At 36.7% G+C, this 20,633-nt stretch overlaps 1 protein-coding gene across 1 annotated transcript in view; it reads right to left on the bottom strand.

Annotated features, from left to right (window-relative positions):
• Positions 1 to 18,986, bottom strand: part of mindy2 (MINDY lysine 48 deubiquitinase 2) — a 40,699-nt gene extending 21,713 nt beyond the window's left edge. The window contains exons 1-2 of the mRNA XM_056461555.1: positions 18,057 to 18,986; positions 14,562 to 14,619 (exon numbers count right to left, since the gene is read on the bottom strand). Of these exons, the coding sequence (XP_056317530.1) occupies positions 14,562 to 14,619; positions 18,057 to 18,869 (871 nt within the window). The 5' untranslated portion in view covers positions 18,870 to 18,986. The remainder of the gene's footprint in view (positions 1 to 14,561; positions 14,620 to 18,056) is intronic.
• Between the last annotated feature and the right edge of the window lie 1,647 nt (positions 18,987 to 20,633).

The following is a 20,633-nucleotide window of genomic DNA, read 5'->3' as shown; positions in this document are numbered from 1 at the left end:
TCATGTGAACTGAATCATTTGTGTGAATGAAGCCATTTGAGCACAGTAAAAAGCAATAAATAAAGAGAACTCAAACCAACTGAGTACTGTAAAAACCAATAAGTTAAGGGAACTCAAACAGTTTGAGGAAACCGATTGCAACAAACCATTTGAGTTAAAAACTAGTCTATATGATATATATACTGTGAAGTTACTCCATTTAAGTTAAAGTAATGAAGTATTTAATTGACTCATTACCTTCAATCCAGAGTTCGAAACTCTTTTCAAATGAGTAGAATTAACTTTCAGTCAATTTTGAGTTAACTACACTCATTTCATTTGAGAAAGTTGACTGTTGGGTTTTACAGTGCATGTAAATAATTTAATAAAACTCATCTTCCATTGTACAGTTTCTTGTGCCTGAATGTTTGAAACTCTCACACCGCCATGGGCCTTAAACACACACATAAACGCACACACACACGAAAATGAGAAACTCTCTCCATTATGGTTGATCTCTCCAGTGTCTCTCCAAATCTCATCTGAACTGTGGCTCTTGGTCAACTATATTCCTAACCCAACACTGCAAATCCTGCGATATACACAGATTGTGATTTCAATATTGAAACGATATATCCGACATATTCTCTAAGCCAGTATACTGTTGTGTTTTTTTGGGAGTATTTTGTTGTATTTTGCACTGTCGGGAGCCAGCACCTAAGCTTTTCACTCACCATAGTACACGTGCTGCTGAAGATGTGAATTAAAGTGATTTGATTTAATACACAAGACAGAGACTTTAATTATTCAAGTAATTTTATGAAATATTAAAATTATACACTTCATACATTCATCATTTTTTATTTAATTAAAAACATTTTTTTTATTGTAATTTACAACAAAATCAAAATCTAGCCCTGCTAAAAGCAATTTAACCCTCTGCCTAAACAATTCCACAAAAATGTCTTAACTATTTTATACAAGCAATATAGCATTTAAAAGCATGCTATTGTGTACATATAACTGAATGGGTTGTTAACAAACACCTTTATCTGTGTCTTAATTCTTGATGTAGGTCAGAGATGACACCTCATAGCTCACTTGTTCAAAAAAGACAATTATAACTTTTAGCAGCTCCCGTATTCATTTTCACTTTGGCTCCATCTACATGCTATTCACTAACAAATGTGACTCTCAAATTGCTTTGTGCATAGACACGATCAGAATACTGACGTCAATTGCGATAAATACCCATCGACTATAATCATAGGCACTTTCATTTTAGACAGTCATTCGTCTTTGTTTACTTGTACTCAAGCTCTATTTACCAGAAAAAAAAGACATTTAGTTAAAAGTATTTTAAGCTTTAGCATGAATGTAGGCCATTAATGTGCAAGACAGAGACTGGAGCTTTACTCTTTCAGTGGATCAGCCTGTGAGACTATCAAACTAGCCAAGGGTTTTTGTGTCTTGTTCAGTTAGAGTTTTCATCCTTCTTTCCAAATATGTGTGCCTCAATAATAATTAAACAGTTAATAATAATTGAATTAAATATTCAAAGAGAGGGCAAATGAAATCTCATCAACATGCACGTATGCCAGATGAAGCTGAGCTACAGGCACATTATGTAGATCTGTTAGTCCAGACGGAGTTGATTTCAATTAGAGTACAGCTGCTACGTGACATTTTAAAAAGACTAAATATTGCTTTAGTCAGACTGAAATCCAACTTGAAGAACATGTAAACATACGATAACTCAAACCACATTTGTGGGGTTATCATTAAAAGTTCAGTTACATTTTTTTACATTTCAGAACAAAAGGGTCTACTGTCCATTGTGTAGCAAAGTATGAAGCACAGTTCACAGAGAAGTCACTTTCAAAACAAGCAGCTTTTTTTGTTGGTCAGAGAGAGCAACTTGAACCTGATGTAAAATACGGCAAGTTTGGCAAACTTTTCGCCCTCAAGCTAAATTCTAGATATTGAAATGGCTAGATTTCAACTTCAAAACAGCACAACAGACACACACTGAAAAAGGGATTCATTGAATTTACTAAATTATTTTAAAGGTTCAATGAAGTGCTTTGAAATGTGCATTTTTATTCGATGTTCGACATAATCTCAACTGAAACACAAAGAGAGGATGGGATATAGTGTAGCTGCTCCCCTTAAAAAAAACAGTCAATAGCATTTTGTTTTATCATTGCTTCGTTAAGAGCGATTGAGTTTTAGTGCATTAAATGAAAAACAAACGAGAAGCATCTTGAAGGGGGCAGGGCTTGTCAGATACCAGACATCATTTGATTGGTTATGATTTGATGAGAAACTGTATTTTGAGGTGATGTGAAAAAACTTGTTGCCCTATATAGGCGGAAGTGACAAACTACAAGCTTTACATTAGTTTTATATATTCTAAACACAAATTTTCTAAAAAACCTTAAGGCAAATAATATACGCTGAATTTAAACAAATGTAGTTGAACATTACTAAATTTAATTTGTTTGCTTAAATTCAGCCTATATAAACTCACTGGCCATTTTATTAAGTACGCCTCACTAGTACTGGGAGCCCCTTTTGCCTTAAAAACTGCCTTAATCCTTCATGGCATAGATTCAACAAGATACTGGAAATATTCCTCAGAGATTTTGGTCTATATTGACATGATAGCATCACGCAGTTGCTGCAGATTTGTCAACTGCATATCCATGATGTGAATCTCCCATTCCACCACATTCCAAAGGATCTGGTGACTGTGAAGGCCATTTGAGTGCAGTGTTCAATACAGTGTACAGTGACAATTGAGTACACATTGTCAGGTTTAAGAAACCAGTCTGAGATGATTCGTGCTTTATGACATGGCTCGTTATCCTGCTGAAAGTAGCCATCCGATGATGGGTACACTGTGGTCATAAAGGGATGGGCATGGTCAGCAGCAATACTCAGGTGGGCTGTGGCGTTGACATGATGCTCAGTTGGTACAAATGGGCCCAAAGTGTGCAAAGAAAATATCCCCCCCAACATTACAGGATGGATCCATACTTCATGTTGTTGATGTTAAATTCTGACCCAACCATCCAAATGTCGCAGCAGAAATCGAGACTTGTCAGACCAGGCAACATTTTTCCAATCCTCTATTGTCCAATTTTGGTGAGTTTGTGCGAATTGTAGCCTCAGTTTCCTGTTCTTAGCTGACAGGAGTGGCACCCGGTGTGGTCTTCTGCTGCTGTAGCCCATCTGCCCCAAGGCTCGATGTATTGTGTGTTAAGAGATGCTCTTCTGTGTACATCTGTTGTAACGAGTTGTTATTTGAGTTACTGTTGCCTTTCTATCAGCTGGAACTGTTTTCTGTAAACCCTAGAGATGGTTGTGCGTGAAACTCTCAATAGATCAGCAGTTTCTGAAATACTCAGACAAGCCCATCTGGCACCAACAACCATACCACGTTCAAAATCACTTAAATCCCCCTTCTTCCCTTTTCTGATGCTTGGTTTGAACTGCAGCAGATCATCTTGACCATGTCTACATCCCTAAATTCATTGAGTTGCTGCCATGTGATTGGCTGATTAGAAATTTGCATTAACGAGCAGTTGGACCTTATAAAGTGGCCGAAAGTTACCTAGGGGTGTCAAAATTAATTGTATCTTTGATGCACTGCGATGTAGCAGAGTTTGCTGGAGAGTCTTTCACTAACACTGAAGTACAGCAAAAACCAGGAGACACTATTTCACTGATAGGGAGAGAATGAAAGCTCTCTCCTATTCTGTCTGCCTCTCTCTCTTTGAACTGCTAGTACGTTTGTAAGGAAACTTTTCCTCTCCTCTATTGCTATTAAAGCGATACTTGTGGATCCTGACATGAGTGTGTCTGTAGAGCGAGTTTTTTTTCCACTACGTCTATCATGCATCAGCTGTGATAGCTGCGCAATGTGCACTTTATTACGCGCATACAGACTGTTACCGCGCATCCTTCAGTGTCCACGCCACTCATCGGTGAACAGCACTGACAGTTTGAGAGCCAATCGCAGCCCTTTCTGTTGAGCGTGTGAATACAATGACCAGTCAAATGGATGTAAGAACACACTCGACAACACTCAAAAAGCATTGTTTATATTAATAATAATAATATTTACATTAGTTTATTTGCAATAAATGCTCATGTTGTCTTCTGTGATTGTATTTGAGTTTTGTTTGAAACATTCAAAAAGAGTGTTTTCTTTGAGCAGGTAAAATAAAACTGCAGTTCATATATCTGACTACCGTATTTTCCGCACTATAAGGCGCACCGGATTATAAGACGCAGTCTCAATTACGGGGTCTATTTCTGTACTTAACCCATACATAAGGCGCACCGTATTATAAGGCGCACGCTAAAATACACTGTCTGCAAAAAAAAAAAAAGGTAATGGAAGCAAAACAGTTTAGTTGAACTTTATTGTACTATTTAACAATACACTCACATTATTTTTTTAATCAGTCTTCTCCCACAAATCCATCAAAGTCTTCATATTCTGTGTCTGAATTGAACAGCTGGGCAGTTTCGTCATCAAACACGCCGGGTTCTCTCTCATCATTGTCTGAGTCAGTCTCATTGCCGGGTAGCTGTTCAGCAATGATGCCGGCTTTTGCGAAAGCTCGGACAACAGTTAAAGCAGACACCTTAGCCCAGGCATCCACAATCCATTCACATATGGTGGCGTAACTCGCCCGGCGCTGCCTACCAGTCTTAGTAAAAGTGTGTTCGCCGTCTGTCATCCATTGCTCCCACGCAGCTCGCAACTTCACTTTAAACGCCCTGTTTTGATTGGTTTATTGCTGCTGCGTACGGAGTGTACGTTTTACGTCTCTGTGTCGGCGGGAAATGCTCCGACAGCCAATCAAGCGGAGCGCTTTCCGAAATCACACAACAACATTTTTACAGATTTTTGAACTCTGTGCACACATAAAGCGCACCGGATTATTAGGCGCACGGCCGTTTTATAACAAAATTTAAGGCTTTAAGGTGCGCCTTATAGTGCGGAAAATACGGTACTTTTATAAAATGAACAACTAATATACTGTATAAATATAAATACATTTAAAAACTTTAATTCAAGAATTCTTGTGCTGTGAAGAAAAAAATATCATTGTGGATGGAAATCATCTTCAATGCACCGAGATATCGAATTGAACCAAATCGATGACATGATAATCGTAACCGAACCAAGCTGTGAGACCAGTGTAGGTTCACACCCCTACTGATACCTTAAAAAATTTAGTAAATTGAATGAATCATATTTTCCAGTGCAGGAGATAATCACATTATAGTACATCACATCCCAGATATCTCACAACATGATAAACACTGACCGACCCTGTTCAGTTCAGTCAGCGAAAACAAGTGCTGACCAATGGCAACAGACACCAACGGTGCAACACAGATCTGAAAAGACTCACTAAAGTGTCCGTTGCTGCAGTTAGTCTGGGCTTTAGATTCTAAAAATCTAAATGTCTGTTTTAGAAAGACAAGATGGCAGAAAACGCACACTTTTTAATTTCTCCATTCAATAAAAGCACAATGTTTTGTTGAGCACACAGAAATAATAACAGATCATTTACAGTTTCACAACCATAAAAAGGCAGAGTATTTACATTTCTTTCTGCTGTTATCTAGAAATGCAAATGACTCTCAAGGAGCTTCACAATTAATTTTAATAAAACTAAAACCGCTATATGACTCCCAAAGGCTCCAAGTTTCATTTTACAAATCAATGAATACTTCCCTAAATCATGTTGCCCTCTCAAAACAAATACTTCAGAATTCACTTCAACATTTCGTTTGACCTCTATGCGAGTTTATCTTTGTCCTCCTTTTATTGTCTTGTCCGAACAAACTCTCCTGCAGACCTGTGATGGGGTCTGGAGAAGAGACAGGGGGCAGCCGTGGCTTCTGGCATGCTGGCAGACATGAGAGGAACTGACCCTGGGTTTTGCTCTAATACCAGAGCACCTGTCATCAGTCTCCTTAACATTCGGAACACACACACAGCTCTAGGTACAGGAGGTCTGCCCGGCTGGACTGACCATTAAAGCACGGCCAAATCACTGCAAATAATCTACTTGGTTACAGATCTATTGGTTCCCACATATCTGTCACCTTTCAAAATTTTCCAGAGACTAGTCATTGTCGTAATAATTCAGAAACACTGAAATATGTGATCGCACCTGCCATGGTTCAAAACAAACCAGTTCAAAATGCCAGAGGAAGCATAGATGTTTCTGCTCTGACAAAGCATGAATGTGTGAGAAAGAAGCGTGAAGCTCGGCTGTTTTTATTTTCAGCCCACTCTTTCAGACTCCCGCTTCCTCTGATCAGTGCCAAGAATGCGGCCCAGCACAGGCAGGTTTGTTTGGGCCACTTTCACTTATTTCTGCTCAGCAAAAAAGCCCTCGGTTCCAACTGCCACCTCTTCATCTCTCAGTTCTTCACCAGTTGATCTCTTTCTCAGTCAACCCCTCAGTCTCTCCCATACTGGGCCTCTACTCTTCTAGTTACAGCTCATTATAAAAATAAAAAAAGACACGCATTTATTTTCTGCTCTGGTTCACTTAATTATATCAAGCTGTCAGGGAATAGTTCAGCCAAAAATTAGGATTCTGTCATTGTTTAAAACCGTTGCTTCAAATATGTATGAATTATTTTTCGATCATTTATTATGATTTCACAATGCAGTGACATATGGTTGTCTATTGAGCTTTTACTGCTTAACCCTAGGAGTTCAGTAACTGCTTACATCATCCTAAATTAACTACTGAAAATTTCAAATTGTGACAACAGTGTTTATAAATATTCTTGGTGAAAAATCACCGTGAACATGGTACATCTTGACTCTGGTAGAGTTGCAAGATCCTGCATCAAAATATCACAACCTGTACTCGTCTACTTCCACTCATCTCTCATTAACAATTGCTTTCAATTTAGCAGATTTTGGCCATACTCTGATTATCATGACTATGATAATACGTTTTGAATACTTTAGCTCCTTAAACATGATTTCTACAGGACTAGATTTTCTACTAGAACTAATGAAGATGGCAACTCCCATGATTACACACTCAACACGCATCCTCAAACTATGCCATTGTTTGTTGTGAATACACACCCTCTAATGGCAAAAATGACATACTGTGCCTTTAAATCACGAAGATGCTTATTGAGCATTGTTCATAAAGAATGGATATGGCAACACTTGCCATTACCCCATGTTAATCAACAAAATTTTGAGAGTGCATCAGGGTTTGTACGCATACAAAATAATCGTTAAGGCAAATGCAGTTGCCATTCTAGAAACTCTACAATGTGTATGTGGCCAATCAGAACTGTATTGGCTGCACTTTTTCATTAAAAATAAGAACAATTTGTTGTAAAAATTATTTTCACTCAAACACTGGTAGCAAATTTCAGATACAAAGAAACGGCAAGTAACACTGTACTAATAATTAAAGTTTAATGTAGAAAGGCTGAAATTTGGTTTTCTTGTAAAATGACTTAATCTTTATTGTGATAAAAAAAAAAAAAAAAAAAATCAAAAAGATTTTTTGTTTTTTGCTGGCAAAGAGAAGTGAGTTTTTAGCCTAAAAGGGATCATGATACAACTTCAAAGTTATTATAGGTTAATTTGCCAGTATGCACATGCTTTATATGAAATGTCCATTTTTGTTTTATTTTAGAAACTACTGGTAACATGTCTCCAAAATGTCATGTAATCTTTTGTGCTGAGAACACTAACAGTACACATCAAACTAACAATATAATAAAATAATAACTCAAACATATTACAAAGTAGGGCTGCACAATATTGGAAAAGTCTTTTTGTGATATATATTGTGGTGTGAATACAATTTCACCATATGACTTAATATGTCTATTTGGAAAGAATTTATAATGTTAGATTAATAGGGATGATTCTGCAGTGGGAATGCATCTCCATAAAATCTAATAAACAATCTATAAACTTTTTTTTTCCCTGTGGTCTGTGCTATTTGCAGTGCATTTCTGTATTTGCATGTGTTTAGTATTTTTATGCATAATAATTTATAAATACAATCAAGAAAAAGTGAAACAAAGTGATTTCGCGAGTCCAACAGTATTCAAGTACAGTAACTGACTGAAAACTGACTACTAATCCAAACTTAAGGTCATAAATTGTACAATTTCTTATACCTGAATGTTTTAAAATCATTATACAATCACAGGCATCAAAAACACATACAAATGATAAATTATGATATGAACTCAACACTGCATATCCTGCGATGTGACTATTGTAAATGATCACATTGCGATATCGATGCTGAAACGATATATTGTGCAGCCCAATTACAAATGAGTGAATAATGTTCTTAATTTACAATCATCAGCCTTCAGATATCTTGGAAGATGACACTCAAGTAAGCCGTCATAAAAATGTATGACACTTGCTATATTTTTGCTGGCAAGCCTTTACACAACCATGCTTTCAGCCAAAAACTGGAATGTTTTGCCTGTTCATTTACACAAGAGTTTTTGCGACTGAAAACTGGTTTCAAAATGGAAATGTTTGTCGTGTCCCAGGGAACACCTAGAAATGAGAGGCTTTGAAAACAATGATGTCATACACATGCATGGTACATGTTTAGGGAGGTGTAAATTAAAGGCATACGCAAACAAACAACAATGGCAGAGTACGTGGTAGTGTTGTTGTTGCTCAAGTGAATGCTAATGCTTCATCAATAAAGAGTGGACTTACTTCACATCACACACACACACAAAGTCCAATACACATCAACCAACAACTGCAGTGCTGGCGCGAAAATAGGGCTGGTCGATTTGGCCTAAAATAAAATCTCGATTAATTGAAATTTTGACTTAGATTGCGAGTTTATTACGCTTATGTTATGCTTATTCTGTTAATTACGCAGCTTCCAATCATTCAGTCAATGTAGTGCAAAGTAAGGCTCAAGAATGGGTCCATCATCCTGTTTGACAAGAGATCAGATGTGGCAGCAAAGTGGCCACAGAAATATAAATCCGCCTCAGCCTTCAACAGAGCGGGGTAACATGACTCCACATGCGGCAAGGAAAGTAATTGAAAAAATCGTCCTGAAAAATTTTGTCGATTATAGGTTATTAAAGTCGATTATACAAATTTTGATTACTTCACGATTAATCGCCCAGCCCTACACGTAATTTTTTCTATTTTGGCTACACTGTTGTCATGTAAATGTATCCTATCTTGCTTCATAGTAATTGCATGAAAAAGAGTGACTGGTCCAATTTAGGGAAAAATGACCCTTTTGTGTTCCACAAATGTAATATGACAATTTACATTGATTTATCAGTTTTGCTTTGCATCACTTTCAAACCATCAGTGTAAAGGAATTGCTAGGGTTGTGCACGCACACACACTTTAGCATTTTCACCGTAAATTAACAGCAACTGAAATGAACCTTGATCAAATCAGATGAGACTGCAGTTGTCAGGGTTTGTTCATGGGCCACTGACTTTGCCTTTAAATGAAACACTAACAGTGCTGTAAAGTACAGCAGAGAGGTAGAGTGAGATAGATGCTGTCTAATGGAGTTAAACAGCTTACTGCACCTAGTGAAGAGAAAAGCAATTTACAGATGCCCGTGTAGCTAACCATGGATAGTCTCATAGAGCATAAGTGAGTGTGCGCTTTCTGAACAGACACAGCTCTGAGCCGTGATGGAAATACCTTAAAAGAAACATTCAGAAGGTCAAATGATCAACAGCAAATGTACAAAGTGCCCAGCTGGCACACTCTCCAACTGACACAAGTTTGTGTCTAGGGGATTTCTGTGTCCTATATGTCAGGCGGGCTTTAAATCATATTTGTGGGTGTCTTTATGAACAGCTCAGCAATATGAGCAGTGCTTCAGAGTGGTCTCAGGACAAACAGCTGGGAATGGGGTGTGTTTGGCCTCAAGCATCTTCAATGTAATCAAGTTTTCTAAGAAGACCTCACACACTTTTATCCTACCTGGGGCTGTTATACCCTTGTCATATATATATATATATATATATATATATATATATATATATATATATATATAACTTTTTATTTCAGCAAGATGGCAAAGAAATAATTCTCAATTTATAATTAAAACTAACAGATTAAAAAAATAATCTGCAAAAAAAAACAAAAAAAACATAAAAATTATTTAAAAAAATATAACAAAACAGTAAAACCGATAATTAAAATACAATACAAAATGTAATTGTCAGACTTGAATATATATATATATATATATATATATATATATATATATATATATATATATATATATTAATTGATTTTACACAAATCTTATTTAGCTCCAAGACAGCCTGATGTACAAATGACTTTTTAAATTTCCTCCTATTAAAAATATGGGACTTTAAATCGACAGTTGGACTTTAATGGTATAAATTCATGATTCAATACTAGGGTTCGAAATGATGTTCCTTGCCAACCTTGTGAGGTTCATGTAATAAGAACGATCATATAAATTCACAAGAGGCTTTTCTACTATCTTTGATCAGATTTTAATCCGATTCACAGACAGACTCACAGAATTACAATACTGTAGACCACTCATAAGTACTCACATAACACTCAATATAGTAGCAAACAACAGCAAAGTACAATTTCAGTGTTGTTTGCAGCTGTTACACCAAATAAAAAAAACATCATAAAGGCGCCAGGAGATAACTAACGTCATAACTCTCTACTGTTTGCTCTAGAGAAAAAATTGTGTTGAATTTCTGAATATTTATAAACAAATTTAAATAAATGTTGGAGTAAGTTAATATCTTTTCAGTTCCTTTTTTTTTAGCTAACACTCACTGCATTTTAGCAGTAAGAAGCTACGATACAGTATATTGAGCTGAAGCCTGACTCCAAAATTAAATTGCAAATCAAATCGAAATCGCAATATCTGTTTAAAAAAATGCAATTAGATATTTTCCAGAAATAGCACAGTCCTCATTTTTTAGCATTTCAACAGTTTTTAAGTTAGCATTATATTAATATAATATATTTAGCAACAGCATCTGCCATACAAACACAGCAGATTGATAATCGCTACTCTTATTCAAAGTGGATGAATGCCTTGCATGCAAAAGTTGGTCAAATTTTAAACCTGAAATATATTCCCCTTAGTAACCACACCCATGTAAGGAATGACATCTTGATACCACATCCTCTGCGGTCACAACCACTGCACTTTATAAGGGGGCGAACAAGGCACAAGCTTGCAAATATCACAAAGTCTATATAGTTTCTAGAAAGATTCCAGAATGTGAATTCAGCAAAGATTACACATTCGATGCACTTTTGTGAATGATGTTCCACTTTAGATAAAAGCATCTGCTAAATGACTAAATGTGATTTTAAAGGTCTTCAAAGAGTGTTAAAGGAAACCACTGGACCTTTGAACAACACCTCCACAGCTGATATCTATATTCATCTTATACTTGGCATTACTGGAGTGTGCGAGTCAAAATAAAAAACTGCTTACAGTTAAACAGTCATCATAAGGTTTCACAACATTCAGATCTGATCAAACAGTTTCAGTCACAAGTTTTGTTTTATAAACATCTAACTGTCATACTTTCTTTATATGAAGTACAGTACTTTTTGAACGAATTCCATCAATGATATTTATTTAGTACAGACAGATGTTTAAATAAGTAAACCGTGTTTAATGCAGTGTGAGAAAGTGAGGTCCAGGCAAGTGTTTCACTGCAGTAATGCAACACTTCTGTGTTCCAGGTCAACATGCCACATTGGAAATAGGAATCTGGATTGTGTGACGTTACAAGAGGACAAGCCCCTGGGTATTTCCCTGATCTGGTGCTGTCCATCAGCACCTAAAGACATATCACATTTTCTGCTTCTCTGATGTTTATCAGGCTGTTTATTAAACTCACAACACTGTCTGATTTGATTTAGGCCCCGTTTACAACTGGTATTAAATGGATAGTTTTCTCGAAATTTCTGTCATGATTTGCTCAACTTTGACTTGATCCATACCAGTTTGAGTTGCTCTGTTGAACACAAAATAAGATATACTGAAGAATGTTGAAAACCTGTAACCATTCAATTCTGTATAGTACTAGGGATATCAATGGTTATGGGTTTCCTACATTCTTTGGTATATCTTATTTTGTGTTCAACAGAACAATAAAAACAACTCAAACTTGTTTGGAACAAGTCAAGGGTGAGTAAATGATGATAGAATTTTCATTTTTGAGTGAACTATGCCTTTAGTACATTGGTCTCAAACTCAATTCCTGGAGGACCTCAGCTCTGCATAGTTTAGCTCCAACCACCTCCTGCTTAATATGCATTCTTCAGTGATATTGCGTCCTCGTGTTCTCATGTAACGTCATCATCAACCGCCAAAGTTCAGTTCCAAAACTCAAGACCCCAAGAACAGAGGACGCGTGAAATTCCCAGATGCATTCTTGATATCAAGGATGCATCGATACAGACTTAAGCGCAAAACTTGCTCGATAAGTCCCAGAAGTCATTGCGGCTGAATAAAGGAGCTGGGAAGCACAGAATTTTATACCTGTTTTTTATTCAATTTCAGAGATATAATTTATTTACCTGAAGAGTTTCCCTAAATGAGACGCTGAAAGTAAACATTAAGATGAAAATCTTAATTAAGGCATAAACACATTAAGGGTGTTTATTTGCTGAAATTCATATTACAATCTGTTTTATTTGTATAGTGCAAAATACATTTGTAAGGTTTTTGTGCATGTTATATATATATTGAAAAGGGGGAAAAACAATAAATCATAGTATGAATGCTGTAATGTTTAAATACTTTTCTGTTAAAAATGTGTAAATGTCATGTGACCATCGGGAAGAACGCAGCATCTCATTTCTCACAGGACACGTTCGGTCTTCTGTCCTTTGAGGTAACCTGGCAAGAACAGTCTCCACAAGAACGCAAGTCTGTTCTCAGCGCTCTTGAAATTGAGTAACAGCATAGTAGTCTTGAACACCTTAATTAGTTGGATCAGCTGTGTTTGATTAGGGTTGGAGCAAAACTGTGCAGAGCTGCGGCTCAACAGGAATCGAGTTTGCGATCTATGCTCTACAAAGAGCATAAAAATTGTTACGTATATTTTGTCCATTTTAGACCGTTAGATTAGTGTATTTATGGGCTTTTTCAGACCTTTCAAGCCATCAGTGTGCATGCACCTTACAAATGAATGCCTTACTCTGACAGCCCCCAGACGACACAAAACAATGTGGGTTTGTATTAAGCCCGGGACACATCAACCCAACATCAAAGAACATTTTTTCGCCTTACATATGGTCCCGTCACATGTCATGAACACACCAAGTGGACGACAGCAGACAGAGACGAGAATATTTGTTCTGTGCCTGTATAACAGGATGTGTCTTTTCACACCCGCAAGTGCTGCACACATACAAACGTAAACAAAGCTGCTTGACGTACCATTTTTACAGTACTTCTCGCTCATCACAGAGGAATTCCCTTGTGCAAATGTCTGATAATATAATAAAGCATTTAGTTTGCAGACACTTAAGTGAAATGACAGTTTATCACTTCAGTTTTTGTTCTCACGCTCTGATTCATAGCTAAACAGCCGATCAGATTGCTCTCTTTCACTGACGGCTGACACCAATTCTACATGCTGAATCGGGCAAACTCCCTTCGATGTTAGTCCAACAAGAGGTGATGTGTGGAACACAGCAAGCATACTAGCCTGCCAAACGCTCACTGTCGGCTTGGTGTGTCCCAGCCTTTATAATCAGGACTGATTAGATTGCATTTTTTTTTTTTTACTTTATTTCATACAAAGTTTAAAATCTGTCTGGCTAGCATGCTTAGCACATCCCATGCCATTTAAGTTTCAGACAAGTCAAGTAGGCAGATATTAAGGAGTATTTTGTACCTGTTTGAATGCATCTCACCACAGGAGTGTCTACTCTACGAAAGCAATGTGGTCAAATCTGTTTTTGACAACCTCTGGAGGTGGTTAACAGCAGACAAGCTCAAAATTATTCATACACTGTTTAAACCTGTAATTAGCATTGTCCACTTAAGACCAGACTGCCAAAAATATGTCTTAATATCAGATGTAAACTAGATGTGGCCTCTTGAAGCCATAGAAAAGCTCAGATTTTCATGTAGAAGCACATGCCCAAGCAGAGAGTATATGCTGAAATTACACTACACAATCCTATAATTAGGATGACATGACTAGCTTTTGCATAGTTCTTACTGTAATTTGGTGTCCTATGCGGATAAATTTACATTTTATTTTTGGGAACGAACTAGCAATTAGTGACATGAAGCTTCAGGCAGAAGTAGCCAGAAACACTCAAGCATAACTTTCCCATAATTGTGCTGTCAGCCCATATATTCATGTCGACAACTTTTCTTTATTAGCTCTTCAAATTAAATATGACTTGAAACACAGACCAACTTCTACAGATCTCTCAAGTGCACAGATTCTGCGTCACATCAACAAAACCATGTCAAGAAAATCCACAATTGAGATGCAAATAAAACGCTCACCCAGATATTCCATCAGCTGCTCTGCCGTTATCATCTCCATCATTGGTGGCAGCTTGACCTGTGCCAGAATCAGAGAGAAATTACTTTAAAACCAGCTTAAATGACAAACTACACATGGCCATATATGAGACATCTTTTCCTTGGAAAATGATGTTATATAACACACATACACATAAGGCTGTTTATATGAGCTGCTGTATCAGCATAAATGCGCTACGAGAAGAAAAACATCTTTAAAACAGCATGAATGTGGCTATCATCTCCAGAAGATGCCAGTGGCTTTTAAAGCAGTCACAGCTGAAAAACATAGTGCCTCTTTTTTTCAAGATGAAAGACTGAGCACTGAAATAGCGCCTCATGTGCCTGCCAACTCACTGTCATAGCCAATAATTAAATGTCATCTTTATAATGCAAATGAGTCCAGGGCTGAATGCCAGAAGTTATTGGTGTCTGTAAAATGACTGTTTAGGACCAAACAAAAATACTGTTATGCATCTACAAATTCACAACAAAGTGGATGTTGTTTAAAAATCTGGAGGAGAGAAATAATCTGGAGATAAAAACACTAAATTATCATTAATTTTAACACTTTTTCATAATAGGAAAAAGATGTGTTCTTTAAAAAAAAAACCCACACAGTTCATCTCTGTAAATTTCTTTTATTTGCTAATTTTATTGGCTACAGATTTGCATTAATTAAATTACATTTACAGAAACAATGATTAACCCTTATGTACTGTTGGGGATGTTTTCATCCACTTCGGGGTGATTTTGTGTCTTAATTTGGCCATAACTGTTTCTGTGTTTCAGCTAGCAGAATGATTTTTTTTAAATATTACATATTTTGAGAAAATGCTTTGAATTAAAAAAAACAACAACTCAATGATACACTCTGGGCGAACTTACTACTCTTTTGTTATGTTTGGGATGAAAACATCTACAGAGTTAAACCAGTAAAAAAATGCATCAGATATTTTTTTCATAAATGTGTTAATTAACAGTCCTGATCAAATCTACAAAATTGCTTAGCCTTAGAAAATAACAGGATTTTAACTCTTTAATTGCCAAATTCATAAATGATGTCACTGATTTAGTGACAAAAACACTCAAAATTATGTATTTTCAATAAAAAAAAGAAATTGTAGACTGGATTTAATTTACGTTTTATCAGTGTTAGACATGTGAAACAACATCACCTTTGATGCATTGTTTTTGATTGATTTTCATTTTTTTTCTCCCTAATTTACTGTTAGTGGATGTTTTTGCCCCCTTGACTTCCATTATAACCACATTTTTTTATTACAAAACCATGACACCATATATATATATATATATATATATATATATATATATATATATATATATATATATATATATATATATATATATATATGGAGTATATCATCAGATTATATATATATATGGAGTATATCATCAGATTAAAGTGTGTGTGTATGTGTGTCTGTGAGAGTGACCTAACCTTTACGCACTTACCCTGATGTGTCTGAGAAAATCAAAATATGCATCTCAGCTCTCAAAACTGGAGTAAACAAAAACAAAGATTGTGTATTTAAGTACCAAAAAATGTGGTTATAATGGAAGTCAATGGGGCAAAAACAGCCATCAACAGTAAATTAGGGAGAAAAAAATGAAAATCTAACAATGCATCATAGGCAATGTTGTTACTAATCAGTCACATGTCCAAGAATGTGATAAAAAAAATCCAGTCCACAATCACATTTTGTGTGCTTTTTTTCACCAAATCAGTGACATCATTTGGGAACTTGGCAATTAAGGATTTAAAATCCTATACATTTCTAAACAATTTAGTAGTTTTGATTAGGACTATGTGGATAAACAGATTTATACAAAAAAAGCATTTTTACAGCAGTTTAGTTCAGTGGATGTTTTCATCCCGAACATAACAACAGGGTAGTAAATTAGAACAGCGCACAAGGGTTAACACTGTAAAGTTTTGAAAATAAACCAAAATAATTTGAATCAGCAATGAAGTTCACATTTAGCTAGCTCCTATTTGTCCTCCTATAGTGTTTTTAACATACTTTATACTGTCCCCTGATGGCCTGGAGGAATTAAGATTTCTGACAGCTAGATGCGCTGGTTGTATTGCAGATTGTTTCATCACTCAAGCACTTGTTTAGACATTTTACTTGTGTCCATTCTCTGTTAGGCTCTCTAGGGAAAAAAATCACATGCTTACTCTCCCATACCATCCCTACATAACGGAAGTGCATTATGACTAATATTAATATTAACTTGGCCAAATGCAAGACAGAGTGGGTCATGATACATCAACATGGGATTGATCTGCACAAGAATAAAGGCTCATTCACATGACAACAATATAACTATATTAGCATCCACTTCAAAAGTCAATATCATCTTGTTTATAATAAGCATGCACTGTAGTTTTGTTGTCTATTGTTGTTGTCACACCGCTGGTCATTAATTGAACTGCAGCCAACAACTTATTGCTTGTGCTTGCTTCTCAGTTCCCCTATGCACTCAGTGGTACTAAAAATGTTCAGAGGAATGAGTTATATGTGGGTTGTGTGTTTTTTTTCTCAAAAACGGCAGTGGTGAGAAAGCAGCAGTTCAGAAAGCATATGATCATGGTGATGTGAATATGTTCGCACATTCTTCAGCGCTGGCTTTATGTCAACAGATTAAGTCATCAAAATTACCCTTGTAATAGTTTCATTAAAGTATTTGAGTATTGGAATATTTTTTTTGTTTTTTGTTTTTTACACAGACATTTAAAATGAGCATATATTAGAGCAGTGATCACAAAACCGTGAAACTGATATTTTTTTCCAAGGTTATTATATACTGTCAGAAGCTTATACCGGCCCATGGTCAGACTACACGAGAATATAGTTTGAATAAATCCCATTTCTTTGCATGACACACTGATATTACAGTACAGAGTGCTTCTTTTGGGATTGTATTCTGACCATATGTTCATGTATCACTGAATGGAAGAGAGACTCTCGGGAGCGGGTGTAAATGTCACATCCTGTTGATTTCCCTATCAAAAAAAAAAACGTAGTCCCTTAAACAAAAATCAGTCTACAAGTTTTTCATATACAGACTAGAAAGCCAGGGAAGGTCTCATTTTTAGAAGTTTCATTACAAACTATTTATACATTGGCAATATATCTTATTGATCATTAGCTAGAAAAAAAATAATCTTGAATGTGATTCCAGCAGGACATTCTCTGTGTCGTCGTAGTTATAGCTGCAGTGTGGACTTCTTTTACATTTATAATGACTTTAAAACTCCCATCTCTCAAAGACCAATATGAGAGAACTACCTATGAACATTCATTTAATATCAGTAACAAAGGAACTGATGTCTTGTAACTTATAGTAGGCTGCTTATTAGACAGACACTTCAAAGCACTGTGCAAAACAAACAGCAGCTGATGAGCGATAGTATGACCTGTCAAACAAGAAGCCTCTCATCATATTTACCTTCCATGACAATAGCAGGACATTCATGATAGCCAGCAGCGGGCACGGCCCGTTCTCGTTCTGTGTGATGATAGGCGTATTCTCCTCCTTCCACTTTATCCACTTGATTTGGTAAATCGACTGACCGGTCACCCTGTCTTTGGGACAGGGGATTTTCGTCCCCTCGGCCCCGTATTCACTCTGAATAGCCAAAGCCAGTCCCTTCTCCTCCAGTCCTTCACTGTTGAGGTCTGAACTCGGACAGGAGTTCAGATTGGAGAAGGACTCGAGTGAATCAAAGCTGCGGGACTCTCCCGCGATGCTGGGCTCACTCCCACTCGGAGGACCCTCGGAAACGGTGTGATCGTTTGAATTGGGGCTCGCAGATTTTGCTTTGTCCGGACACAAATAAGCAGGCTTGGACACCTTCGTCGCTTCTCCGTCTAAACCGTCCGCTTGCACATTATTGATGTCGGGTTGCTCTCCCGTGAGGTTGTTTACTAACTTTGAGGTGCCACCCTCCTTATTCCCAGCAGCGGTCACCGGCGACTCGTATCCCATTCCGTTGCTCAGCTGATCGGCCGCATCGGGCGACAGTGTCTCCGGTAAAACGCCCGGCTGTGTGGTTTTGCTCACCGACTCAGCAGCATCTGATGTCTGTGTGCAGGGTGTAGCATTAGCACCGCTAGCACTTGCACAAGTACTCAAAGTCTCTCTCTTCTCGCAGACATCTTTCATTCCGCCGGCTGTTTTGATATCTGCGGGCTCCGCAGGAATAGCGGTGCACAGGACACTTCCACCTGCGTCTCGATGAGGGTTTGGATTTTTCTCCATTTCGCTGAACGCATCGACGACAACCTTAAACTAGATGGCAAGCTCCAGTCTCAGCTCCGACGACGCCATGACATCTCCACCTCTGACGTCATCCCTTCATGGACACTTATTTACCGAGCCCGACGATTCACAACCACCGACTGGATGTCATTTTTACTAGCAACTTAAAGGGGTAGTTCGCCTAAACACGAGAATTATGTCATCGTTTCCCCAATGTGATGTAGTTTCAAACATGTACGATTATTGGTTGTTTTACCTATATTATTAGAATAAAAAAATCTGAGAGGACAAATGTGAACTGAGGTTGTCACATATTCTGTCTTGCATTTCTTTTGGTGTTGCAGTATTGTTGGGGAAAAGGGTCATTCAAGCCTTTATGCAACCTTTGAAATAAAGGTCACCCTGTAACAACTTTAAAGAATTACTTTCTGAAATTAAAGTTGTTGCTTTTCTTTTTCAGGCCATTGTTTTGATCTTTGATATGTTTCATTGTTTTAATCCTATCCTTATTTTGTATATAATGTAAAAACTTAAACATTTGATATAACTTTAAAATAAATCTGTAGATTTTTAGGCTACTTAATAGACATACACTTGACAATTAATACACTTGACACACAATTGTATATTATGTTAAAAACTTTAAATATTTTATATATTATTAAAATAAATTTGTAGATTTAGTTTTATTCCAGATTAATCTCACATAAAGTATGCACGTGATGAATTAATGTAATCTTTCCAGGATTAGTAATTTATCCTCACATATGGTGGTCAAAGACGGTACGTTTTCATGGATATTGACGTGACATCACGCGGTGTATTCTATAATAAACCACAATAAACCCGTTTAGTAATGCTTATATTCACCGCACGGTGGCAGCATTGACCTAGTTAGTTGGTTTGGGTACTGTTTGTACCCTTGTGTTTGTGTTCTTTGAGGATATTAATCCCAAAAGTGAGGTAAATCTGACAAATGCTTTAATTAGGGACGTTTTAAAAGACGTTTTCAATGAAACCATGTAAACACATGGTTAATTTGTGGTTACAATGATTTAACTACAATAACCATTGAGGTTTTATTTGTAGTAAAATCATTGTAACCACAGATTAACTGTGATTTTGCTACACTAACTATAGTATTTGTAGTATAGCTGTGTTTAAACAAATGGTTAAGACACATTTATTTTAATAAAAACATAGACAATTTCCGTAATAGTTTATAAAAGTGTACATTTTTTATCCTAAAATGTATTTCTGTCAGGGTGAAGAGTTTGGTTAGTCGAAATTAAAAATAAACCCTTTTACTGTAACAGCTGAAGTGGATGCAAGTTTGTATTTAGCTGAGTTTGAGTAAAATATAAACTACAAACCATACCTTGATTTTCAGATTTAATGTACAGAAGAAATGCCACTTTTTTCTATGACAGAATTCATTAATTCGTTATTTAATTATTTCGTTCATTCATTCATTCATTCATTCATTCATTCATTCATTCATTCATTCATTCATTCATACTAGAACTATCCAGACACGTAAACGTATTTGACAGGAGAAAGGAACTCAGAGAACCACACCCAATGATACTTTCAGTTTTAAACGGCAGTAATTTTCTTCTCTAATATAATTTGTGTCATTAAGTTCAACAGAAGTCTCAACATAATGTCGTTGTCTTTCTGGCTGTTTATGAGGCAGTGGGCGGGGTTTCCCCCCTCTCTGCCTGCGCATGACGTCAGGCCGTTAGAGACAAGCACGGAGCCGCA

This window comes from Danio aesculapii, chromosome 7 (assembly GCF_903798145.1).
Source record: "Danio aesculapii chromosome 7, fDanAes4.1, whole genome shotgun sequence".
NCBI classification, from domain to species: Eukaryota; Metazoa; Chordata; class Actinopteri; order Cypriniformes; family Danionidae; genus Danio; species Danio aesculapii.
Note: the sequence above shows the minus strand (reverse complement) of the source record. Positions and strands in the feature narration are given on the sequence as shown.